This window comes from Leptodactylus fuscus, unplaced genomic scaffold (assembly GCF_031893055.1).
Source record: "Leptodactylus fuscus isolate aLepFus1 unplaced genomic scaffold, aLepFus1.hap2 HAP2_SCAFFOLD_1063, whole genome shotgun sequence".
NCBI classification, from domain to species: domain Eukaryota; kingdom Metazoa; phylum Chordata; class Amphibia; order Anura; family Leptodactylidae; genus Leptodactylus; species Leptodactylus fuscus.
The window spans coordinates 15,650-40,977 of NW_027439884.1; the positions used below are offsets into that span (position 1 = coordinate 15,650).

The 25,328-nt window shown below is 63.2% G+C and overlaps 2 protein-coding genes across 2 annotated transcripts; one reads left to right on the forward strand and one right to left on the reverse strand.

Moving 5' to 3' along the window:
- The first annotated feature begins 38 nt into the window (after positions 1–38).
- On the forward strand, positions 39–23,322 carry LOC142186535 (protein misato homolog 1-like). The gene is given in 15 exon segments (XM_075261305.1): positions 39–167; positions 11,943–12,048; positions 19,272–19,329; positions 19,407–19,452; positions 19,545–19,575; positions 19,649–19,751; positions 19,827–19,932; positions 20,008–20,055; positions 20,057–20,143; positions 20,212–20,364; positions 20,440–20,571; positions 20,645–20,823; positions 20,926–21,030; positions 21,103–21,218; positions 23,096–23,322. Coding segments are annotated over 15 exon segments (1,572 nt in total). The 5' UTR covers positions 39–92.
- LOC142186536 (uncharacterized) lies at positions 23,316–25,325 on the reverse strand. Its single transcript, XM_075261306.1, has 5 exons — positions 25,281–25,325; positions 25,151–25,205; positions 24,670–25,072; positions 23,562–23,664; positions 23,316–23,444 (listed from the first exon to the last, which is right to left on the reverse strand). Exons 1-5 carry the CDS (start codon positions 25,323–25,325, stop codon positions 23,331–23,333), a joined length of 720 nt encoding a protein of 239 aa, XP_075117407.1. The 3' UTR covers positions 23,316–23,330.
- Positions 25,326–25,328: the final 3 nt, after the last annotated feature.

The following is a 25,328-nucleotide window of genomic DNA, read 5'->3' on the forward strand; positions in this document are numbered from 1 at the left end:
ACGCGAGTCTGACCAATCAGAGCGGAGGCTGCCCGGCTGCTATGGTTACCGCCGCGGCCTACTCCTCGGTGTGCAGTGAGTGAGGCCTGGACATGGCCGGGGAGGTGGTGACTGTACAGCTCGGGCACTACAGCAACCATGTGGGGGCGCAATGGTGGAGCCTGCAGGTAACCGAGAGTGAGCGGGGGAGGGGTGTGAGCGGGTGTCAGGAGCGGGGGAGGGGTGTGAGCGGGTGTCAGGAGCGGGGGAGGGGTGTGAGCGGGTGTCAGGAACGGGGGAGGGGTGTGAGCGGGTGTCAGGAACGGGGGAGGGGTGTGAGCGGGTGTCAGGAGCGGGTGAGGGGTGGGATTGGGTGTCAGGAGCGGGGGAGGGGTGTGAGCGGGTGTCAGGAACGGGGGAGGGGTGTGAGCGGGTGTCAGGAACGGGGGAGGGGTGTGAGCGGGTGTCAGGAACGGGGGAGGGGTGTGAGCGGGTGTCAGGAGCGGGTGCGCGTGTGTCAGGAGCGGGGGAGGGCTGTGAGCGGGTGTCAGGAACGGGGGAGGGGTGTGAGCGGGTGTCAGGAACGGGGGAGGGGTGTGAGCGGGTGTCAGGAACGGGGGAGGGGTGTGAGCGGGTGTCAGGAGCGGGTGCGCGTGTGTCAGGAGCGGGGGAGGGCTGTGAGCGGGTGTCAGGAACGGGGGAGGGGTGTGAGTGGGTGTCAGGAGCGTGGGAGGGGTGTGAGCGGGTGTCAGGAGCGTGGGAGGGGTGTGAGCGGGTGTCAGGAACGGGGGAGGGGTGTGAGCGGGTGTCAGGAGCGGGTGCGCGTGTGTCAGGAGCGGGGGAGGGGTGTGAGCGGGTGTCAGGAACGGGGGAGGGGTGTGAGCGGGTGTCAGGAACGGGGGAGGGGTGTGAGCGGGTGTCAGGAGCGGGTGAGGGGTGTGAGCGGGTGTCAGGAGCGGGGGAGGGCTGTGAGCGGGTGTCAGGAGCGGGGGAGGGGTGTGAGCGGGTGTCAGGAACGGGGGAGGGGTGTGAGCGGGTGTCAGGAACGGGGGAGGGGTGTGAGCGGGTGTCAGGAGCGGGTGAGGGGTGTGAGCGGGTGTCAGGAGCGGGGGAGGGCTGTGAGCGGGTGTCAGGAGCGGGGGAGGGGTGTGAGCGGGTGTCAGGAACGGGGGAGGGGTGTGAGCGGGTGTCAGGAACGGGGGAGGGGTGTGAGCGGGTGTCAGGAGCGGGTGAGGGGTGTGAGCGGGTGTCAGGAGCGGGGGAGGGCTGTGAGCGGGTGTCAGGAGCGGGGGAGGGGTGTGAGCGGGTGTCAGGAGCGGGTGAGGGGTGTGAGCGGGTGTCAGGAGCGGCGGAGGGCTGTGAGCGGGTGTCAGGAGCGGGGGAGGGCTGTGAGCGGGTGTCAGGAGCGGGGGAGGGCTGTGAGCGGGTGTCAGGAGCGGGGGAGGGCTGTGAGCGGGTGTCAGGAGCGGGTGAGTGGGTGTCAGGAGCGGGTGAGGGCTGTGAGTGGGTGTCAGGAGCGGGTGAGGGCTGTGAGCGGGTGTCAGGAGCGTGGGAGGGGTGTGAGCGGGTGTCAGGAACGGGGGAGGGGTGTGAGCGGGTGTCAGGAGCGGGTGCGCGTGTGTCAGGAGCGGGGGAGGGCTGTGAGCGGGTGTCAGGAACGGGGGAGGGGTGTGAGCGGGTGTCAGGAGCGGGTGAGGGGTGTGAGCGGGTGTCAGGAGCGGGTGAGTGGGTGTCAGGAGCGGGGGAGGGCTGTGAGCGGATGTCAGGAGCGTGGGAGGGGTGTGAGCGGGTGTCAGGAGCGTGGGAGGGGTGTGAGCGGGTGTCAGGAACGGGGGAGGGGTGTGAGCGGGTGTCAGGAGCGGGTGCGCGTGTGTCAGGAGCGGGGGAGGGCTGTGAGCGGGTGTCAGGAACGGGGGAGGGGTGTGAGCGGGTGTCAGGAACGGGGGAGGGGTGTGAGCGGGTGTCAGGAGCGGGTGAGGGGTGTGAGCGGGTGTCAGGAGCGGGTGCGCGTGTGTCAGGAGCGGGGGAGGGCTGTGAGCGGGTGTCAGGAGCGGGGGAGGGGTGTGAGCGGGTGTCAGGAGCGGGTGAGGGGTGTGAGCGGGTGTCAGGAGCGGGTGAGGGCTGTGAGCGGGTGTCAGGAGCGGGGGAGGGGTGTGAGCGGGTGTCAGGAGCGGGGGAGGGGTGTGAGCGGGTGTCAGGAGCGGGGGAGGGGTGTGAGCGGGTGTCAGGAGCGTGGGAGGGGTGTGAGCGGGTGTCAGGAGCGTGGGAGGGGTGTGAGCGGGTGTCAGGAGCGTGGGAGGGGTGTGAGCGGGTGTCAGGAACGGGGGAGGGGTGTGAGCGGGTGTCAGGAGCGGGTGCGCGTGTGTCAGGAGCGGGGGAGGGCTGTGAGCGGGTGTCAGGAACGGGGGAGGGGTGTGAGCGGGTGTCAGGAACGGGGGAGGGGTGTGAGCGGGTGTCAGGAGCGGGTGAGGGGTGTGAGCGGGTGTCAGGAGCGGGGGAGGGCTGTGAGCGGGTGTCAGGAGCGGGGGAGGGGTGTGAGCGGGTGTCAGGAGCGGGTGAGGGGTGTGAGCGGGTGTCAGGAGCGGCGGAGGGCTGTGAGCGGGTGTCAGGAGCGGGGGAGGGGTGTGAGCGGGTGTCAGGAGCGGGGGAGGGCTGTGAGCGGGTGTCAGGAGCGGGTGAGGGCTGTGAGCGGGTGTCAGGAGCGGGTGAGGGCTGTGAGCGGGTGTCAGGAGCGGGGGAGGGCTGTGAGCGGGTGTCAGGAGCGGGGGAGGGCTGTGAGCGGGTGTCAGGAGCGGGTGAGTGGGTGTCAGGAGCGGGTGAGGGCTGTGAGTGGGTGTCAGGAGCGGGTGAGGGCTGTGAGCGGGTGTCAGGAGCGGGTGAGGGGTGTGAGCGGGTGTCAGGAGCGGGGGAGGGCTGTGAGCGGGTGTCAGGAGCGTGGGAGGGGTGTGAGCGGGTGTCAGGAACGGGGGAGGGGTGTGAGCGGGTGTCAGGAGCGGGTGCGCGTGTGTCAGGAGCGGGGGAGGGCTTGGAGCGGGTGTCAGGAGCGGGGGAGGGCTGTGAGCGGGTGTCAGGAGCGGGTGAGGGCTGTGAGCGGGTGTCAGGAACGGGGGAGGGGTGTGAGCGGGTGTCAGGAGCGGGTGCGCGTGTGTCAGGAGCGGGGGAGGGCTTGGAGCGGGTGTCAGGAGCGGGGGAGGGCTGTGAGCGGGTGTCAGGAGCGGGTGAGGGCTGTGAGCGGGTGTCAGGAGCGGGTGAGGGCTGTGAGCGGGTGTCAGGAGCGGGGGAGGGCTGTGAGCGGGTGTCAGGAGCGGGTGAGGGCTGTGAGCGGGTGTCAGGAGCGGGTGAGGGCTGTGAGCGGGTGTCAGGAGCGGGTGAGGGGTGTGAGCGGGTGTCAGGAGCGGGTGAGGGGTGTGAGCGGGTGTCAGGAGCGGGTGAGGGGTGTCAGGAGCGGGTGAGGGCTGTGAGCGGGTGTCAGGAGCGGGTGAGGGGTGTGAGCGGGTGTCAGGAGCGGGGGAGGGGTGTGAGCGGGTGTCAGGAGCGGGTGAGGGGTGTGAGCGGGTGTCAGGAGCGGGTGAGGGGTGTGAGCGGGTGTCAGGAGCGGGTGAGGGGTGTGAGCGGGTGTCAGGAGCGGGTGAGGGGTGTGAGCGGGTGTCAGGAGCGGGTGAGGGGTGTGAGCGGGTGTCAGGAGCGGGTGAGGGGTGTGAGCGGGTGTCAGGAGCGGGGGAGGGCTGTGAGCGGGTGTCAGGAGCGGGGGAGGGGTGTGAGCGGGTGTCAGGAGCGGGTGAGGGGTGTGAGCGGGTGTCAGGAGCGGGTGAGGGGTGGGATTGGGTGTCAGGAGCGGGGGAGGGGTGTGAGCGGGTGTCAGGAGCGGGTGAGGGGTGTGAGCGGGTGTCAGGAGCGGGTGAGGGGTGTGAGCGGGTTTCAGGAGCGGGTGAGGGGTGTGAGCGTGTGTCAGGAGCGGGTGAGGGGTGTGAGCGGGTGTCAGGAGCGGGTGAGGGCTGTGAGCGGGTGTCAGGAGCGGGTGAGGGGTGTGAGTGGGTGTCAGGAGCGGGTGAGGGCTGTGAGCGGGTGTCAGGAGCGTGGGAGGGGTGTGAGCGGGTGTCAGGAACGGGGGAGGGGTGTGAGCGGGTGTCAGGAGCGGGTGCGCGTGTGTCAGGAGCGGGGGAGGGCTGTGAGCGGGTGTCAGGAACGGGGGAGGGGTGTGAGCGGGTGTCAGGAACGGGGGAGGGGTGTGAGCGGGTGTCAGGAGCGGGTGAGGGCTGTGAGCGGGTGTCAGGAGCGGCGGAGGGCTGTGAGCGGGTGTCAGGAGCGGGGGAGGGGTGTGAGCAAGTGTCAGGAGCGGGGGAGGGGTGTGAGCGGGTGTCAGGAGCGGGTGAGGGGTGTGAGCGGGTGTCAGGAGCAGGGGAGGGCTGTGAGCGGGTGTCAGGAGCGGGTGAGGGCTGTGAGCGGGTGTCAGGAGCGGGGGAGGGCTGTGAGCGGGTGTCAGGAGCGGGGGAGGGCTGTGAGCGGGTGTCAGGAGCGGGGGAGGGCTGTGAGCGGGTGTCAGGAGCGGGTGAGTGGGTGTCAGGAGCGGGTGAGGGCTGTGAGCGGGTGTCAGGAGCGGGGGAGGGCTGTGAGCGGGTGTCAGGAGCGGGTGAGGGCTGTGAGCGGGTGTCAGGAGCGGGGGAGGGCTGTGAGCGGGTGTCAGGAGCGGGGGAGGGCTGTGAGCGGGTGTCAGGAGCGGGGGAGGGCTGTGAGCGGGTGTCAGGAGCGGGTGAGTGGGTGTCAGGAGCGGGTGAGGGCTGTGAGTGGGTGTCAGGAGCGGGTGAGGGCTGTGAGCGGGTGTCAGGAGCGTGGGAGGGGTGTGAGCGGGTGTCAGGAGCGGGTGCGCGTGTGTCAGGAGCGGGGGAGGGCTTTGAGCGGGTGTCAGGAGCGGGGGAGGGCTGTGAGCGGGTGTCAGGAGCGGGTGAGGGCTGTGAGCGGGTGTCAGGAGCGGGTGAGGGCTGTGAGCGGGTGTCAGGAGCGGGGGAGGGCTGTGAGCGGGTGTCAGGAGCGGGGGAGGGCTGTGAGCGGGTGTCAGGAGCGGGTGAGGGCTGTGAGCGGGTGTCAGGAGCGGGTGAGGGCTGTGAGCGGGTGTCAGGAGCGGGTGAGGGGTGTGAGCGGGTGTCAGGAGCGGGTGAGGGGTGTGAGCGGGTGTCAGGAGCGGGTGAGGGGTGTGAGCGAGTGTCAGGAGCGGGTGAGGGCTGTGAGCGGGTGTCAGGAGCGGGTGAGGGCTGTGAGCGGGTGTCAGGAGCGGGTGAGGGCTGTGAGCGGGTGTCAGGAGCGGGGGAGGGCTGTGAGCGGGTGTCAGGAGCGGGGGAGGGCTGTGAGCGGGTGTCAGGAGCGGGTGAGTGGGTGTCAGGAGCGGGTGAGGGCTGTGAGCGGGTGTCAGGAGCGGGGGAGGGCTGTGAGCGGGTGTCAGGAGCGGGTGAGGGGTGTGAGCGGGTGTCAGGAGCGGGTGAGGGGTGTGAGCGGGTGTCAGGAGCGGGTGAGGGGTGTGAGCGGGTGTCAGGAGCGTGGGAGGGGTGTGAGCGGGTGTCAGGAGCGTGGGAGGGGTGTGAGCGGGTGTCAGGAACGGGGGAGGGGTGTGAGCGGGTGTCAGGAGCGGGTGCGCGTGTGTCAGGAGCGGGGGAGGGGTGTGAGCGGGTGTCAGGAACGGGGGAGGGGTGTGAGCGGGTGTCAGGAACGGGGGAGGGGTGTGAGCGGGTGTCAGGAGCGGGTGAGGGGTGTGAGCGGGTGTCAGGAGCGGGGGAGGGCTGTGAGCGGGTGTCAGGAGCGGGGGAGGGGTGTGAGCGGGTGTCAGGAGCGGGTGAGGGGTGTGAGCGGGTGTCAGGAGCGGCGGAGGGCTGTGAGCGGGTGTCAGGAGCGGGGGAGGGGTGTGAGCGGGTGTCAGGAACGGGGGAGGGGTGTGAGCGGGTGTCAGGAACGGGGGAGGGGTGTGAGCGGGTGTCAGGAGCGGGTGAGGGGTGTGAGCGGGTGTCAGGAGCGGGGGAGGGCTGTGAGCGGGTGTCAGGAGCGGGGGAGGGGTGTGAGCGGGTGTCAGGAACGGGGGAGGGGTGTGAGCGGGTGTCAGGAACGGGGGAGGGGTGTGAGCGGGTGTCAGGAGCGGGTGAGGGGTGTGAGCGGGTGTCAGGAGCGGGGGAGGGCTGTGAGCGGGTGTCAGGAGCGGGGGAGGGGTGTGAGCGGGTGTCAGGAGCGGGTGAGGGGTGTGAGCGGGTGTCAGGAGCGGCGGAGGGCTGTGAGCGGGTGTCAGGAGCGGGGGAGGGGTGTGAGCGGGTGTCAGGAACGGGGGAGGGGTGTGAGCGGGTGTCAGGAACGGGGGAGGGGTGTGAGCGGGTGTCAGGAGCGGGTGAGGGGTGTGAGCGGGTGTCAGGAGCGGGGGAGGGCTGTGAGCGGGTGTCAGGAGCGGGGGAGGGGTGTGAGCGGGTGTCAGGAACGGGGGAGGGGTGTGAGCGGGTGTCAGGAACGGGGGAGGGGTGTGAGCGGGTGTCAGGAGCGGGTGAGGGGTGTGAGCGGGTGTCAGGAGCGGGGGAGGGCTGTGAGCGGGTGTCAGGAGCGGGGGAGGGGTGTGAGCGGGTGTCAGGAGCGGGTGAGGGGTGTGAGCGGGTGTCAGGAGCGGCGGAGGGCTGTGAGCGGGTGTCAGGAGCGGGGGAGGGGTGTGAGCGGGTGTCAGGAGCGGGGGAGGGCTGTGAGCGGGTGTCAGGAGCGGGTGAGGGCTGTGAGCGGGTGTCAGGAGCGGGTGAGGGCTGTGAGCGGGTGTCAGGAGCGGGGGAGGGCTGTGAGCGGGTGTCAGGAGCGGCGGAGGGCTGTGAGCGGGTGTCAGGAGCGGGGGAGGGCTGTGAGCGGGTGTCAGGAGCGGGGGAGGGCTGTGAGCGGGTGTCAGGAGCGGGTGAGTGGGTGTCAGGAGCGGGTGAGGGCTGTGAGCGGGTGTCAGGAGCGTGGGAGGGGTGTGAGCGGGTGTCAGGAACGGGGGAGGGGTGTGAGCGGGTGTCAGGAGCGGGTGCGCGTGTGTCAGGAGCGGGGGAGGGCTGTGAGCGGGTGTCAGGAACGGGGGAGGGGTGTGAGCGGGTGTCAGGAACGGGGGAGGGGTGTGAGCGGGTGTCAGGAGCGGGTGAGGGGTGTGAGCGGGTGTCAGGAGCGGGTGAGTGGGTGTCAGGAGCGGGTGAGGGCTGTGAGTGGGTGTCAGGAGCGGGGGAGGGGTGTGAGCGGGTGTCAGGAGCGGGTGCGCGTGTGTCAGGAGCGGGGGAGGGCTGTGAGCGGGTGTCAGGAACGGGGGAGGGGTGTGAGCGGGTGTCAGGAACGGGGGAGGGGTGTGAGCGGGTGTCAGGAGCGGGTGAGGGGTGTGAGCGGGTGTCAGGAGCGGGTGAGTGGGTGTCAGGAGCGGGGGAGGGCTGTGAGCGGATGTCAGGAGCGTGGGAGGGGTGTGAGCGGGTGTCAGGAGCGTGGGAGGGGTGTGAGCGGGTGTCAGGAGCGGGTGCGCGTGTGTCAGGAGCGGGGGAGGGCTGTGAGCGGGTGTCAGGAACGGGGGAGGGGTGTGAGCGGGTGTCAGGAACGGGGGAGGGGTGTGAGCGGGTGTCAGGAGCGGGTGAGGGGTGTGAGCGGGTGTCAGGAGCGGGTGCGCGTGTGTCAGGAGCGGGGGAGGGCTGTGAGCGGGTGTCAGGAGCGGGGGAGGGGTGTGAGCGGGTGTCAGGAGCGGGTGAGGGGTGTGAGCGGGTGTCAGGAGCGGGTGAGGGCTGTGAGCGGGTGTCAGGAGCGGGTGAGCGGCTGTGAGCGGGTGTCAGGAGCGGGGGAGGGGTGTGAGCGGGTGTCAGGAGCGGGGGAGGGGTGTGAGCGGGTGTCAGGAGCGGGGGAGGGGTGTGAGCGGGTGTCAGGAGCGGGTGAGGGGTGGGATTGGGTGTCAGGAGCGGGGGAGGGCTGTGAGCGGGTGTCAGGAGCGGGTGAGGGGTGTGAGCGGGTGTCAGGAGCGGGTGAGGGCTGTGAGCGGATGTCAGGAGCGTGGGAGGGGTGTGAGCGGGTGTCAGGAGCGTGGGAGGGGTGTGAGCGGGTGTCAGGAGCGTGGGAGGGGTGTGAGCGGGTGTCAGGAACGGGGGAGGGGTGTGAGCGGGTGTCAGGAGCGGGGTGCGCGTGTGTCAGGAGCGGGGGAGGGCTGTGAGCGGGTGTCAGGAACGGGGGAGGGGTGTGAGCGGGTGTCAGGAACGGGGGAGGGGTGTGAGCGGGTGTCAGGAGCGGGTGAGGGGTGTGAGCGGGTGTCAGGAGCGGGGGAGGGCTGTGAGCGGGTGTCAGGAGCGGGGGAGGGGTGTGAGCGGGTGTCAGGAGCGGGTGAGGGGTGTGAGCGGGTGTCAGGAGCGGCGGAGGGCTGTGAGCGGGTGTCAGGAGCGGGGGAGGGGTGTGAGCGGGTGTCAGGAGCGGGGGAGGGCTGTGAGCGGGTGTCAGGAGCGGGTGAGGGCTGTGAGCGGGTGTCAGGAGCGGGTGAGGGCTGTGAGCGGGTGTCAGGAGCGGGGGAGGGCTGTGAGCGGGTGTCAGGAGCGGGGGAGGGCTGTGAGCGGGTGTCAGGAGCGGGTGAGTGGGTGTCAGGAGCGGGTGAGGGCTGGTGAGTGGGTGTCAGGAGCGGGTGAGGGCTGTGAGTGGGTGTCAGGAGCGGGTGAGGGCTGTGAGCGGGTGTCAGGAGCGGGGGAGGGGTGTGAGCGGGTGTCAGGAACGGGGGAGGGGTGTGAGCGGGTGTCAGGAGCGGGTGCGCGTGTGTCAGGAGCGGGGGAGGGCTTGGAGCGGGTGTCAGGAGCGGGGGAGGGCTGTGAGCGGGTGTCAGGAGCGGGTGAGGGCTGTGAGCGGGTGTCAGGAGCGGGTGAGGGCTGTGAGCGGGTGTCAGGAGCGGGGGAGGGCTGTGAGCGGGTGTCAGGAGCGGGTGAGGGCTGTGAGCGGGTGTCAGGAGCGGGTGAGGGCTGTGAGCGGGTGTCAGGAGCGGGTGAGGGGTGTGAGCGGGTGTCAGGAGCGGGTGAGGGGTGTGAGCGGGTGTCAGGAGCGGGTGAGGGGTGTCAGGAGCGGGTGAGGGCTGTGAGCGGGTGTCAGGAGCGGGTGAGGGGTGTGAGCGGGTGTCAGGAGCGGGGGAGGGGTGTGAGCGGGTGTCAGGAGCGGGTGAGGGGTGTGAGCGGGTGTCAGGAGCGGGTGAGGGGTGTGAGCGGGTGTCAGGAGCGGGTGAGGGGTGTGAGCGGGTGTCAGGAGCGGGTGAGGGGTGTGAGCGGGTGTCAGGAGCGGGTGAGGGGTGTGAGCGGGTGTCAGGAGCGGGTGAGGGCTGTGAGCGGGTGTCAGGAGCGGGGGAGGGGTGTGAGCGGGTGTCAGGAGCGGGTGAGGGGTGTGAGCGGGTGTCAGGAGCGGGTGAGGGGTGGGATTGGGTGTCAGGAGCGGGGGAGGGGTGTGAGCGGGTGTCAGGAGCGGGTGAGGGGTGTGAGCGGGTGTCAGGAGCGGGTGAGGGGTGTGAGCGGGTTTCAGGAGCGGGTGAGGGGTGTGAGCGTGTGTCAGGAGCGGGTGAGGGGTGTGAGCGGGTGTCAGGAGCGGGTGAGGGCTGTGAGCGGGTGTCAGGAGCGTGGGAGGGGTGTGAGCGGGTGTCAGGAACGGGGGAGGGGTGTGAGCGGGTGTCAGGAGCGGGTGCGCGTGTGTCAGGAGCGGGGGAGGGCTGTGAGCGGGTGTCAGGAACGGGGGAGGGGTGTGAGCGGGTGTCAGGAACGGGGGAGGGGTGTGAGCGGGTGTCAGGAGCGGGTGAGGGCTGTGAGCGGGTGTCAGGAGCGGCGGAGGGCTGTGAGCGGGTGTCAGGAGCGGGGGAGGGGTGTGAGCAAGTGTCAGGAGCGGGGGAGGGGTGTGAGCGGGTGTCAGGAGCGGGTGAGGGGTGTGAGCGGGTGTCAGGAGCAGGGGAGGGCTGTGAGCGGGTGTCAGGAGCGGGGGAGGGCTGTGAGCGGGTGTCAGGAGCGGGGGAGGGCTGTGAGCGGGTGTCAGGAGCGGGGGAGGGCTGTGAGCGGGTGTCAGGAGCGGGTGAGTGGGTGTCAGGAGCGGGTGAGGGCTGTGAGCGGGTGTCAGGAGCGGGGGAGGGCTGTGAGCGGGTGTCAGGAGCGGGTGAGGGCTGTGAGCGGGTGTCAGGAGCGGGGGAGGGCTGTGAGCGGGTGTCAGGAGCGGGGGAGGGCTGTGAGCGGGTGTCAGGAGCGGGGGAGGGCTGTGAGCGGGTGTCAGGAGCGGGTGAGTGGGTGTCAGGAGCGGGTGAGGGCTGTGAGTGGGTGTCAGGAGCGGGTGAGGGCTGTGAGCGGGTGTCAGGAGCGTGGGAGGGGTGTGAGCGGGTGTCAGGAGCGGGTGCGCGTGTGTCAGGAGCGGGGGAGGGCTTTGAGCGGGTGTCAGGAGCGGGGGAGGGCTGTGAGCGGGTGTCAGGAGCGGGGGAGGGCTGTGAGCGGGTGTCAGGAGCGGGTGAGGGCTGTGAGCGGGTGTCAGGAGCGGGGGAGGGCTGTGAGCGGGTGTCAGGAGCGGGGGAGGGCTGTGAGCGGGTGTCAGGAGCGGGTGAGGGCTGTGAGCGGGTGTCAGGAGCGGGTGAGGGCTGTGAGCGGGTGTCAGGAGCGGGTGAGGGGTGTGAGCGGGTGTCAGGAGCGGGTGAGGGGTGTGAGCGGGTGTCAGGAGCGGGTGAGGGGTGTGAGCGAGTGTCAGGAGCGGGTGAGGGCTGTGAGCGGGTGTCAGGAGCGGGTGAGGGCTGTGAGCGGGTGTCAGGAGCGGGTGAGGGCTGTGAGCGGGTGTCAGGAGCGGGGGAGGGCTGTGAGCGGGTGTCAGGAGCGGGGGAGGGCTGTGAGCGGGTGTCAGGAGCGGGTGAGTGGGTGTCAGGAGCGGGTGAGGGCTGTGAGCGGGTGTCAGGAGCGGGGGAGGGCTGTGAGCGGGTGTCAGGAGCGGGTGAGGGGTGTGAGCGGGTGTCAGGAGCGGGTGAGGGGTGTGAGCGGGTGTCAGGAGCGGGTGAGGGGTGTGAGCGAGTGTCAGGAGCGGGTGAGGGCTGTGAGCGGGTGTCAGGAGCGGGTGAGGGCTGTGAGCGGGTGTCAGGAGCGGGTGAGGGGTGTGAGCGGGTGTCAGGAGCGGGTGAGGGCTGTGAGCGGGTGTCAGGAGCGGGTGAGGGCTGTGAGCGGGTTTCAGGAGCGGGTGAGGGGTGTGAGCGGGTGTCAGGAGCGGGTGAGGGGTTTGAGCGGGTGTCAGGAGCGGGGGAGGGCTGTGAGCGGGTGTCAGGAGCGGGGGAGGGCTGTGAGCGGGTGTCAGGAGCGGGGGAGGGCTGTGAGCGGGTGTCAGGAGCGGGGGAGGGCTGTGAGCGGGTGTCAGGAGCGGGTGAGTGGGTGTCAGGAGCGGGTGAGCGGGTGTCAGGAGCGGGTGAGCGGGTGTCAGGAGCGGGTGAGGGCTGTGAGCGGGTGTCAGGAGCGGGTGAGGGGTGTGAGCGGGTGTCAGGAGCGGGTGAGGGCTGTGAGCGGGTGTCAGGAGCGGGTGAGCGGGTGTCAGGAGCGGGTGAGGGGTGTGAGCGGGTGTCAGGAGCGGGTAAGGGGTGTGAGCGGGTGTCAGGAGCGAGGGAGGGCTGTGAGCGGGTGTCAGGAGCGGGTGAGGGCTGTGAGCGGGTGTCAGGAGCGGGTGAGGGCTGTGAGCGGGTGTCAGGAGCGGGTGAGCGGGTGTCAGGAGCGGGTGAGGGGTGTGAGCGGGTGTCAGGAGCGGGTAAGGGGTGTGAGCGGGTGTCAGGAGCGAGGGAGGGCTGTGAGCGGGTGTCAGGAGCGGGTGAGGGCTGTGAGCGGGTGTCAGGAGCGGGTGAGGGGTGTGAGCGGGTGTCAGGAGCGGGTGAGGGGTGGGATTGGGTGTTAGGAGCGGGTGAGGGGTGGGAACGGTGTTTGTATGATGATGTCACCGGTGAGCGCTATGGAGGATGATGATGATGTCACTGTTGTGTATTGCAGGAGGCGGAGTTCTCTCAGAGCCAGGATAGTGAGGTTTGCGGTGACGTCCTCTTCCGACGAGGGGAGGAGACTTACACCCCGCGCCTCATTGCTTTTGAGGTAAAAGGTAAGTGTTGTAGCTCCTCCCCTCTATGTACTGAATTACTGTAGCTCCTCCCCTCTGTACTGAATTACTGTAGCTCCTCCCCTCTATGTACTGAATTACTGTAGCTCCTCCCCTCTATGTACTGAATTACTGTAGCTCCTCCCCTCTATGCACTGAATTACTGTAGCTCCTCCCCTCTATGTACTGAATTACTGTAGCTCCTCCCCTCTGTGTACTGAATTACTAGCTCCTCCCCTCTATGTACTGAATTACTAGCTCCTCCCCTCTATGCACTGAATTACTGTAGCTCCTCCCCTCTATGTACTGAATTACTGTAGCTCCTCCCCTCTGTGGACTGAATTACTGTAGCTCCTCCCCATCTGTGTACTGTATTAGTGTTAGGAGCGGGGACGCCCGGTGCGGCCCATTAGTATATTAGTGTTAGGAGCGGGGACGCCCGGTGCGGCCCATTAGTATATTAGTGTAAGGAGCAGGGACGCCCGATGCGGCCCATTAATATATTAGTGTAAGAAGCGGGGACGCCCGGTGCGGCCCATTAGTATATTAGTGTAAGGAGCGGGGACGCCCAGTGCGGCCCATTAGTATATTAGTGTTAGGAGCGGGGACGCCCGGTGCGGCCCATTAGTATATTAGTGTAAGGAGCGGGGACGCCCGGGCGGCCTTACACTAATATAGCTAATGGGGCCGCACCGGGCGTCCCCGGCCCATTAGTATATTAGTGTAAGGAGCGGGGGACGCCCGGTGCGGCCCATTAGTATATTAGTGTAAGGAGCGGGGACGCCCAGTGCGGCCCATTAGTATATTAGTGTAAGGAGCGGGGGACGCCCCAGTGCGGCCCATTAGTATATTAGTGTAAGGAGCGGGGACGCCCAGTGCGGCCCATTAGTATATTAGTGTAAGGAGCAGGGACGCCCGATGCGGCCCATTAGAATATTAGCTCCCTCCCTAGTATTATTATATCAGCTCCCTCCTCCTCTCTGTATTACTACTGCTCCCTCCCCCTCCTCTCTGTATTACTACATCTCCCTCCCCCTCTTCTCTGTATTACTACATCTCCCTCCTACTCCTCTCTATATTACTACAGCTCCCTCCTCCCCCTCCTCTCTGTATTACTTCAGCTCCCTCCCCCTCCTCTCTGTATTACTACAGCTCCCTCCCCCTCCTCTCTGTATTACTACAGCTCCCTCCCCCTCCTCTCTGTATTACTACAGCTCCCTTCCCCTCCTCTCTGTATTACTACAGCTCCCTCCCCCTCCTCTCTGTATTACTACAGCTCCCTCCCCCTCCTCTCTGTATTACTACAGCTCCCTCCCCCTCCTCTCTGTATTACTACAGCTCCCTCCTCCTCCCCCTCTCTGTATTACTACAGCCCCCTCCTCCTCTCTGTATTACTACAGCCCCCTCCCCCTCCTCCCTGTATTACTACAGCTCCCTCCCCCCCTCTCTGTATTACTACAGCTCCCTCCCCCCCTCTCTGTATTACTACAGCTCCCTCCCCCCCTCTCTGTATTACTACAGCCCCCTCCTCTCTGTATTACTACAGCTCCCTCCCCCCCCTCTCTGTATTTCTACAGCTCCCTCCCCCTCCTCTCTGTATTACTACAGCCCCCTCCCCCTCCTCTCTGTATTACTACAGCCCCCTCCTCCTCCTCTCTGTATTACTACAGCTCCCCTCCCCCTCCTCTCTGTATTACTACAGCTCCCTCCTCCTCCCCCTCTCTGTATTACTACAGCCCCCTCCCCCTCCTCTCTGTTTTACTACAGCTCCCTCCCCCCCCTCTCTGTATTACTACAGCCCCCTCCTCTCTGTATTACTACAGCTCCCTCCTCTCTGTATTACTACAGCTCCCTCCTCCCCCCTCCTCTGTATTACTACAGCCCCCTCCCCCTCCTCTCTGTATTACTACAGCTCCCTCCCCCCTCTCTGTATTACTACAGCTCCCTCCCCCCCCTCTCTGTATTACTACAGCTCCCTCCCCCCCCTCTCTATTACTACAGCTCCCTCCCCCTCCTCTTTGTATTACTACAGCTCCCTCCTCCTCCCCCTCTCTGTATTACTACAGCCCCCTCCCCCTCCTCTCTGTATTACTACAGCTCCCTCCCCCCCCTCTCTGTATTACTACAGCCCCCTCCTCTCTGTATTACTACAGCTCCCTCCTCTCTGTATTACTACAGCCCCCTCCCCCTCCTCTCTGTATTACTACAGCTCCCTCCCCCCCTCTCTGTATTACTACAGCTCCCCCCCCCCCCTCTCTGTATTACTACAGCTCCCTCCCCCTCCTCTCTGTATTACTACAGCTCCCTCCCCCCCTCTCTGTATTACTACAGCTCTCTCCCCCCCTCTCTGTATTACTACAGCTCCCTCCCCCCCCCTCTGTATTACTACAGCTCCCCCCCTCTGTATTCCTACAGCTCCCTCCCCCTCCTCTCTGTATTACTACAGCTCCCTCCACCTCCCCCCCTCCTCTCTGTATTACTACAGCTCCCTCCACCCCCCCTCTCTGTATTACTACAGCTCCCTCCCCCCCTCTCTGTATTACTACAGCTCCCTCCACCTCCTCTCTGTATTACTATAGATCCCTCCCCCTCCTCTCTGTATTACTACAGATCCCCTCCCCCTCCTCTCTGTATTACTACAGATCCCTCCCCCCTCCTCTCTGTATTACTACAGCTCCCTCCACCTCCTCTCTGTATTACTACAGCTCCCTCCTCCTCCTCTCTGTATTACTACAGCTCCCTCCTCCCCCCTCTCTGTATTACTACAGCTCCCTCCTCCTCCCCCTCTCTGTATTACTACAGCTCCCTCCCCCTCCTCTCTGTATTACTACAGCCCCCTCCCCCTCCTCTCTGTATTACTACAGCTCCTTCCCCCCCCTCTCTGTATTACTACAGCCCCCTCCTCTCTGTATTACTACAGCTCCCTCCTCTCTGTATTACTACAGCCCCCTCCCCCTCCTCTCTGTATTACTACAGCTCCCTCCCCCCCCTCTCTGTATTACTACAGCTCCCTCCCCCCTCTCTGTATTACTACAGCCCCCTCCTCTCTGTATTACTACAGCTCCCTCCCCCCCTCTCTGTATTACTACAGCCCCCCTCCTCTCTGTATTACTACAGCCCCCTCCCCCTCCTCTCTGTATTACTACAGCCCCCTCCCCCTCCTCTCTGTATTACTACAGCCCCCTCCCCCTCCTCTCTGTATTACTACAGCCCCCTCCCCCTCCTCTCTGTATTACTACAGCTCCCTCCTCCTCCTCTCTGTATTACTACAGCTCCCTCCCCCTCCTCTCTGTATTACTACAGCTCCCTCCTCCTCCCCCTCTCTGTATTACTACAGCCCCCTCCTCCTCCCCCTCTCTGTATTACTACAGCCCCCTCCTCCTCCCCCTCTCTGTATTACTACAGCTCCCTCCCCCCCTCTCTGTATTACTACAGCTCCCTCCCCCCCTCTCTGTATTACTACAGCTCCCTCCTCCCCCTCCTCTGTATTACTACAGCTCCCTCCTCCCCCTCCTCTGTATTACTACAGCTCCCTCCTCCCCCTCCTCTGTATTACTACAGCTCCCTCCTCCCCCTCCTCTCTGTATTACTACAGCTCCCTCCCCCTCCTCTCTGTATTACTACAGCTCCCTCCTCCCCCTCCTCTCTGTATTACTACAGCTCCCTCCCCCTCCTCTCTGTATTACTACAGCTCCCTCCCCATCCTCTCTGTATTACTACAGCCCCCTCCTCCTCCCCTTCTCTGTATTACTACAGCCCCCCTCCCCCTCCTCTCTGTATTACTACAGCTCCCTCCCCCTCCTCTCTGTATTACTACAGCTCCCTCCCCCCCTGTCTGTATTACTACAGCTCCCTCCTCCCCCTCTCTGTATTACTACAGCTCCCTCCCCCTCCTCTCTGTATTACTACAGCTCCCTCCTCCTCCCCCTCTCTGTATTACTACAGCTCCCTCCACCTCCTCCTCTCTGTATTACTACAGCTCCCTCCTCCTCCCCCTCTCTGTATTACTACAGCTCCCTCCTCCTCCCCCTCTCTGTATTACTACAGCTCCCTCCTCCTCCCCCTCTCTGTATTACTACAGCTCCCTCCTCCTCCCCCTCTCTGTATTACTACAGCTCCCTCCTTCTCCCCCTCTCTGTATTACTACAGCTCCCTCCTCCTCCCCCTCTCTGTATTACTACAGCTCCCTCCTCCTATACAGCTCCCTCCTTCTCCCCCTCTCTGTATTACTACAGCCCCCTCCTCCTCCCCCTCTCTGTATTACTACAGCTCCCTCCTCCTCCCCCTCTCTGTATTACTACAGCTCCCTCCTTCTCCCCCTCTCTGTATTACTACAGCCCCCTCCACCTCCTCTCTGTATTACTACAGCTCCCTCCTCCCCCTCCTCTCTGTATTACTACAGCCCCCTCCCCCCCTCTCTGTATTACTACAGCTCCCTCCACCCCTCTCTGTATTACTACAGCCCCCTCCTCTCTGTATTACTACAGCTCCCTCCCCCCCTCTCTGTATTACTACAGCCCCCTCCCCCTCCTCTCTGTATTACTACAGCCCCCTCCCCCTCCTCTCTGTATTACTACAGCCCCCTCCCCCTCCCCCTCCTCTCTGTATTACTACAGCTCCCTCCTCCTCCTCTCTGTATTACTACAGCTCCCTCCCCTCCTCTCTGTATTACTACAGCTCCCTCCTCCTCCCCTCTCTGTATTACTACAGCCCCTCCTCCTCCCCCTCTCTGTATTACTACAGCCCCCTCCTCCTCCCCCTCTCTGTATTACTACAGCTCCCTCCCCCCCCTCTCTGTATTACTACAGCTCCCTCCTCCCCCTCCTCTGTATTACTACAGCTCCCTCCTCCCCCTCCTCTCTGTATTACTACAGCTCCCTCCCCCTCCTCTCTGTATTACTACAGCTCCCTCCCCATCCTCTCTGTATTACTACAGCCCCCTCTCTGTATTAGTACAGCCCCCCCCTCCTCTCTGTATTACTACAGCTCCCTCCCCCCCTCTCTGTATTACTACAGCTCCCTCCCCCCCTCTCTGTATTACTACAGCTCCCTCCCCCCCTCTCTGTATTACTACAGCTCCCTCCTCCCCTCCTCTGTATTACTACAGCTCCCTCCTCCCCCTCCTCTCTGTATTACTACAGCTCCCTCCCCCTCCTCTCTGTATTACTACAGCTCCCTCCTCCCCCTCCTCTCTGTATTACTACAGCTCCCTCCCCCTCCTCTCTGTATTACTACAGCTCCCTCCCCATCCTCTCTGTATTACTACAGCCCCCTCCTCCTCCCCTTCTCTGTATTACTACAGCTCCCTCCCCCCCCTCTCTGTATTACTACAGCTCCCTCCTCCCCCTCTCTGTATTACTACAGCTCCCTCCCCCTCCTCCCCTTCTCTGTATTACTACAGCTCCCTCCCCCTCCTCTCTGTATTACTACAGCTCCCTCCCCCTCCTCTCTGTATTACTACAGCTCCCTCCACCTCCTCCTCTCTGTATTACTACAGCTCCCTCCTCCTCCCCCTCTCTGTATTACTACAGCTCCCTCCTCCTCCCCCTCTCTGTATTACTACAGCTCCCTCCTCCTCCCCCTCTCTGTATTACTACAGCTCCCTCCTCCTCCCCCTCTCTGTATTACTACAGCTCCCTCCTCCTCCCCCTCTCTGTATTACTACAGCTCCCTCCTTCTCCCCTCTCTGTATTACTACAGCCCCCTCCCCTCCCCCTCCTCTCTGTATTACTACAGCTCCCTCCTCCTCCTCTCTGTATTACTACAGCTCCCTCCCCCTCCTCTCTGTATTACTACAGCTCCCTCCTCCTCCCCCTCTCTGTATTACTACAGCCCCCTCCTCCTCCCCTCTCTGTATTACTACAGCCCCCTCCTCCTCCCCCTCTCTGTATTACTACAGCTCCCTCCCCCCCCTCTCTGTATTACTACAGCTCCCTCCTCCCCCTCCTCTGTATTACTACAGCTCCCTCCTCCCCCTCCTCTCTGTATTACTACAGCTCCCTCCCCCTCCTCTCTGTATTACTACAGCTCCCTCCCCATCCTCTCTGTATTACTACAGCCCCCCTCTCTGTATTAGTACAGCCCCCCCCCTCCTCTCTGTATTACTACAGCTCCCTCCCCCCCTCTCTGTATTACTACAGCTCCCTCCCCCCCCTCTCTGTATTACTACAGCTCCCTCCCCCCCCTCTCTGTATTACTACAGCTCCCTCCTCCCCCTCCTCTGTATTACTACAGCTCCCTCCTCCCCCTCCTCTCTGTATTACTACAGCTCCCTCCCCCTCCTCTCTGTATTACTACAGCTCCCTCCTCCCCCTCCTCTCTGTATTACTACAGCTCCCTCCCCCTCCTCTCTGTATTACTACAGCTCCCTCCCCATCCTCTCTGTATTACTACAGCCCCCTCCTCCTCCCCTTCTCTGTATTACTACAGCTCCCTCCCCCCCCTCTCTGTATTACTACAGCTCCCTCCTCCCCCTCTCTGTATTACTACAGCTCCCTCCCCCTCCTCCCCTTCTCTGTATTACTACAGCTCCCTCCCCCTCCTCTCTGTATTACTACAGCTCCCTCCCCTCCTCTCTGTATTACTACAGCTCCCTCCACCTCCTCCTCTCTGTATTACTACAGCTCCCTCCTCCTCCCCCTCTCTGTATTACTACAGCTCCCTCCTCCTCCCCCTCTCTGTATTACTACAGCTCCCTCCTCCTCCCCCTCTCTGTATTACTACAGCTCCCTCCTCCTCCCCCTCTCTGTATTACTACAGCTCCCTCCTCCTCCCCCTCTCTGTATTACTACAGCTCCCTCCTTCTCCCCCTCTCTGTATTACTACAGCCCCCTCCTCCTCCCCCTCTCTGTATTACTACAGCTCCCTCCTTCTCCCCCTCTCTGTATTACTACAGCTCCCTCCCCCCTCCTCTCTGTATTACTACAGCCCCCTCCCCTCTGTATTACTACAGCTCCCTCCCCCTCCTCTCTGTATTACTACAGCTCCCTCCTCCTCTCTGTATTACTACAGCTCCCTCCCCCTCCTCTCTGTATTACTACAGCTCCCTCCTCCCCCCCCTCTCTGTATTACTACAGCTCCCTCCCCCTCCTCTCTGTATTACTACAGCTCCCTCCTCCTCCCCCTCTCTGTATTACTACATCTCCCTCCCCCTCCCCCTCTCTGTATTACTACATCTCCCTCCCCCTCTTTATCTTCCTCTGATGATTTGCGTCCCTTCCTTGTAGGACGTGTTGGATCAGTAAGAGAAGATGGCAGTGTGTATGAGGACAGCGCCCCCGCCTGGTAAGATATGTTGCGCCCCTTATACCGCTCCACACAGCGGGGGTCAGGCTGATGCTTTTTGTCTTGCTGTGTTGCAGGAGAGGGGATGTGAGTGTGCACAAAGAGGACCCCGACCCCCTGCAGGTAAGGCAGGGGCCGGCCCTGTGTGTTTGGGGGAGGGGCTGTTCTGAGGATTTTTTTTTATCAGTGTGACCTGGAGTCTTGTTTGTTGTCAGGTAGAAGCTGGGACCCCGAGGGATGATGGAGGTGAGTGGAGGGTGTGGGGTCGGGATGGCGGGGGGGTGCAGGGTAGTTATAGTATCACTCTCTGCCCCTTCAGGCAGCCCTGAGAGGCCTCCAGATACTTGGGGTTGGTCGGACTTCATTCAGACACAACTTCATCCCAAATCCCTCTGCGTGGTGAAAAGTCACAGCCATGGTGGGTGAGTGTAGGCTGGGGGAGGGGCTCAGGGTCTGCTGGGAGTTGTGGTGTTGCCTCATACATGGTCGTGTTCTAGGGACGGATTGGAGTCATTCAGTCAGGGGGAAGCCATGTTCAAGATGGAAGTGGAGGAGATTGAGGACAGACTGCACTTCTTCACGGAGGAGTGTGACTACTTACAGGTGTGGCCGCTGGTCCGGCGGGCGGGTTGGGATCTAGTCTTTCCGTGTTGACCCCTCCATTCTTCCCGTTTGCAGGGCTTCCAGCTGCTCTGCGATGTACACAACGGCTTCTCGGGGGCGGCGGGTGCGGGTGGCCGAGCTCTTACATGACCAGTATCCCGCTCGGGGAATCTTTAGCTTTGGCACGTGTCCTGCTCCATCGGCAGAGCGGGTAAGTGTTGGGGGCCCCGGGCTAGCTGTGGCCCCAGGACCAGGGACACTTACCTCCTTCTTTTCTAGGACTCCTGTAAGGCTGCGTACCAGCTCCTGAACTGTGTGTTGGCTCTGGGGCCCCTCAGTAGTCACAGCTCCTTTTTCTGCCCGTTGTCGGTGTCGTCCAGCCTTGGCCGTAGAGCCGGACCTCCCACCGTCTTCCCCCACCTGCTGTATGATGTGAGTGGTACGTGACTGTCGCAGTGCATGTGGCCCCTCGCTTGCCTTGTCTCATCTGTGGCCCCTGTCTTCCAGGCTGCTGCGCAGTATCACAGTAGTACTGTTCTGGCGTTGGCGCTGAATACTCTGACGGTTCCGTATCGGACGTCGTCCTCCGGCCTCTCCATGGTGGACTTTGCAGAGGCGCTGACCTTTGGTGGTAGAAAGGTGAGTCCTGCGGGGTCAGAGCAGTGGGGCGGAGTCCTGTGCTCCACAGTGTGACCCCTTACTCTTTCCTCAGATGCTCGCTGCTTCCTGTTCGGTGCCGTTCCCGTTAGCGTCAGCCATGTCTCTTCCGGATGCATTGCTCCCTCACCTCAGCTCCACCCCTTGGTGCTCCGTGTCGCCATGTCCCAGTACCACTGCGGTGTTCTCCCAGTCTGTGGTCTTGAGAGGGGTCCCTGAGGCTCAGCAGATCAGGTGACCAACTGTGCATGCGGCAACTGCTTACCTATGCACACTAGTGGGTGTGGCTACCTGCAGAAGCCCCTCCCCTGAGGATATTGTTCCTTGTTTCTTCAGTGACCTTCCTGCTGGGATGCGGCCGCCCTCCTGTCTGCACACATGTGAGAGTGGAGTTGAGGTCCTGCAGCGCTATGTTGGTGGCCTATACCCACGCACCCTCAGGTAATAACCTACCTGCTCCTCAGTGCGGGGGTGTCAGAGCGGGGCCTTACAATGTCACTTTCTCTCCTGTAGCATGGCTCACCTGCTGCGGGCCCCCTGCACCTTGGGGCCTTCCTTCCCTCAGTTCTTTTCTCCATATGTGACCAAAGATGGCTTTACTGCAGCAGAAGCTCAGGCCGAGCTCCCAGGTGAGGACCCACCAGGTCACACGCGATACGATGTACATATATAAATTATACACACACACACGGTATATATACATACACGCACACTGTATACACGCATCATATATACATACACACACTGTATATACAGCGCCACGGGATCAAACATGACAATTTATTATAAAACACTAAACATTCACCATTTACAGAAAGTGCAAAGTGCTAAGCACGAGATAGGCCCCCGGCACCGCCGCCCCTCCCCCTCCCGTCACCTCAGTTCCCCCTCGGACGTCCCTTCTCTGTACAGTCACCTCGGTTCCCCCCCCCCCGGACGTCCCTTCTCTGTAGTCACCTCGGTTCCCCCCGGACGTCCCTTCTCTGTACAGTCACCTCGGTTCCCCTCGGACGTCCCTTCTCTGTACAGTCACCTCGGTTCCCCCCGGACGTCCCTTCGGTTCCCCCCCCCCCCCCAGACGTCCCTTCTCTGTACAGTCACCTCGGTTCCCCTCGGACGTCCCTTCTCTGTACAGTCACCTTGGTTCCCCCCCGGACGTCCCTTCTCTGTACAGTCACCTCGGTTCCCCCCGGACGTCCCTTCTCTGTACAGTCACCTCGGTTCCCCCTCGGACGTCCCTTCTCTGTACAGTCACCTCGGTTCCCCCCCCCCCGGACGTCCCTTCTCTGTACAGTCACCTCGGTTCCCCCCCCCCCCCCGGACGTCCCTTCTCTGTACAGTCACCTCGGTTCCCCCCCCCCCCCCCCCGGACGTCCCTTCGGTTCCCCCCCCCCCCCAGACGTCCCTTCTCTGTACAGTCACCTCGGTTCCCCTCGGACGTCCCTTCTCTGTACAGTCACCTCGGTTCCCCCCGGACGTCCCTTCTCTGTACAGTCACCTCGGTTCCCCCCCCCCCGGACGTCCCTTCTCTGTACAGTCACCTCGGTTCCCCCCGGACGTCCCGTCTCTGTACAGTCACCTCGGTTCCCCCTGGACGTCCCTTCTCTGTACAGTCACCTCGGTTCCCCCTCGGACGTCCCTTCTCTGTACAGTCACCTCGGTTCCCCCCCCCCCCCCCCCCGGACGTCCCTTCTCTGTACAGTCACCTCGGTTCCCCCCGGACGTCCCTTCTCTGTACAGTCACCTCGGTTCCCCTCGGACGTCCCTTCTCTGTACAGTCACCTCGGTTCCCCCCGGACGTCCCTTCTCTGTACAGTCACCTCGGTTCCCCCTCGGACGTCCCTTCTCTGTACAGTCACCTCGGTTCCCCCCCCCCCCCCCCCCGGACGTCCCTTCTCTGTACAGTCACCTCGGTTCCCCCCCCCCCCCCCCCCCCGGACGTCCCTTCTCTGTACAGTCACCTCGGTTCCCCCCGGACGTCCCTTCTCTGTACAGTCACCTCGGTTCCCCCCGGACGTCCCTTCTCTGTACAGTCACCTCGGTTCCCCCCGGACGTCCCTTCTCTGTACAGTCACCTCGGTCCCCCCCCCCGGACGTCCCTTCTCTGTACAGTCACCTCGGTTCCCCCCGGACGTCCCTTCTCTGTACAGTCACCTCGGTTCCCCCCGGACGTCCCTTCTCTGTACAGTCACCTCGGTTCCCCTCGGACGTCCCTTCTCTGTACAGTCACCTCGGTTCCCCCCGGACGTCCCTTCTCTGTACAGTCACCTCGGTTCCCCCCGGACGTCCCTTCTCTGTACAGTCACCTCGGTTCCCCCCCCCCCCCCCTCGGACGTCCCTTCTCTGTACAGTCACCTCGGTTCCCCCCCACCTCCCCCCCCCCCTCGGACGTCCCGTCTCTGTACAGTCACCTCGGTTCCCCCCGGACGTCCCTTCTCTGTACAGTCACCTCAGTTTCCCCCCCCCCCCCCCCGGACGTCTCTGTACAGTCACCTCTGTCCCTCAGTTGTAGGTCAGGTCCCGGTTTTGGCCGCTCTGCAGACCTCCAGTACTCTGCAGCAGATGCTCCGCAGGGTGTGTGATGAGGTCAGCGCCCCCGACGTACGGAGATGGTTGAACTTCGCTACAGCTGCTGTGGAGCAGGACGACTTCCGAGAGGCCGTGGACGATGTGCGGAGCTTGGCCCACTGCTACCGCACATGGGAAGGCGGTGAGAGCGATGACAGTGACTGAGCGCAGTGCTAATCCTCCTCCTCCTCCTCCGACACGTTGTCCGTCCCCTCATCGTCATCGTCTGAGCTGGTGACACTTCCCATTTGGAAAAGGTTAATGAGCTCCCGGAAACGCTGCGCCACCTGCAGGAAACAGAGTGTCAGGACAGCACCTCCCCCTCCTCAATGTATATATGTACCCTGTGAATAATAAAGCTGCTTTACACTGCATGTGCTCTTCATTGGGGGAGGGTCACTCACCTCGGAGGGGCTCTTGTTACCCAGCTGTGCAGAGATGTCTCTGAAGGTGTCGTTGTGCGCCCTGCGCTCCTGGCACATGGTGAGGATCACACGGTCTGCTTCCCTGCAGCACAGGAGAGGGTGAGAACGATACAAGGTCACCACAATCTGCAAAAGTCTTCACCCCCTAGCCGCCCGTTCCCCAGACCTGAATCCAATGGAGCACATACTGACCAGGCAGCTCAGAGATAAAGTTGTGGAGAAGTGTAAAGCAGGGTCAGGTTATAAGAACATCTCCCAAGGTTAGAGCTTCCCGAGGAGCCCTGGTCAGAGGAGCAGGGACAGGAGCGGAAGATGGAGCTAATTACAAGACAATCCTGGAAGAAAACTGGAGACTGGGAAGGAGATTCCAGCAATGGCCCGAGCCCCAGTCACTGGTTCAGCTCTCAGAATATCCCGGGGTTAGAGCGGCCCCCGTCACAGGCCGGACCCAAATCCCAGTGAGATTACTGATCACAGACGCACCATCCGAGCTGACTGCAAAGAAGGGGCCGAAATCTCATCTTTAGGGGGGCAAAGACCGAGGCCAAAGTATTGGGACAGGGGGTGAAGACTTTTACACCTCACTGTATATGAATGAGGGGGGTATATAATACAGTATGAGGAGTATACAGCTGACAAGGAGGCCTCTAGACTCCAACCCAACTGCCATCAGCTCCATCACTAGAGGGTAGAGGTCCAGTCTATATGGTCCACGTTTATCAATCACAGCACCCCCGTAGGTGAAGGGCGCCATTATACAACCTAATTGGGGGGGGGTGTAAGGAAGGTGCCCCACGTGTCTGGACAGTGGTCAAGAAAACTGCGGGAACTGCTTAGTTTTCTGGAATACAAGGTATAAATAGTTGGGATGTTTTTGCAAAATAACTTTACGTCAGATCTGTTTTGGAGGCCATGGTTAGTAGTCAAGAGGTGCACTACCCAGAAGTAGCCTATTGCGGTAACACCACACCTGTAACCACTTACGGATCGGCAGCAAGCTGAGGGCCGCCGGGTATTTTGGCCTTGGGTGGCCCCTTACTGGTCTCACAAGACAGGGTAAAGCTCCTCAAGCTTATGACACCACCACCAGGTCCACACCACGACCTTCTCTCCGCTGGAGCTGACCTTTATGTTCTTGGCACACATGGTCAGGGTCTGCTCCTCTCTGGCGGTGGTCTGAAGGATGGATGGGTCCTCAGGGGTGGGATTCAGGTAGAGGGAATTAGACGTTGTGGGCAGAGAACATGTTCCTGAAGGATCACACTCGGGCGGGCTGGGACGGAGCTGGGCCTGCTCAACCACCGCAGATTTTATGGCCGGAGGTCTCCTGCCTCCCCGGGATAAGCCCCCTCTAGGCTGGTGCCTCACTTTGCCTGCCTCATTCCCGGAGCGCAATCTATGTACGGAGCCACTGCTGGGGGGTCCTCGGGCCCCTGTACTTGGCCGGTCATCAGAGGGCATGCTCTTCGTAAGGGTAAGCCGGCTGTCTCCTGAAGGAGAGACAATGTTTAGTGAAGGTGGAAAGAAACCACTAGACCCCCCACCCCATCTTACATTACCCGGCTCACCTGTGTCCTTCATCGCCCCCACATCAGCAGATCTCTGGGATCGACTGTCACAACCCTAAACGTGAAACATGGAGAAGGTGAGCGAGGCACGAGGTACAAGGACCACCCCAGAATCCCACCCTGCACTCACCTTACTAGTGCACTGGGTGCACATCCTCCTCTTACAGCGCTTCATCCA

What these genes read in the sequence shown, in the direction of transcription:
- LOC142186536 (XM_075261306.1), bottom strand. Translation starts at nt 25,325, where the DNA reads ATGAAGCGCTGTAAGAGGAGGATGTGCACCCAGTGCACTAGTAAG. An exon ending in GCACCCAGTGCACTAGTAAG is followed by an intron (nt 25,206 to 25,280) that starts GTGAGTGCAGGG and finishes TTTCACGTTTAG; the next exon opens with GGTTGTGACAGTCGATCCCA. An exon ending in GGGGGCGATGAAGGACACAG is followed by an intron (nt 25,073 to 25,150) that starts GTGAGCCGGGTA and finishes TCTCTCCTTCAG; the next exon opens with GAGACAGCCGGCTTACCCTT.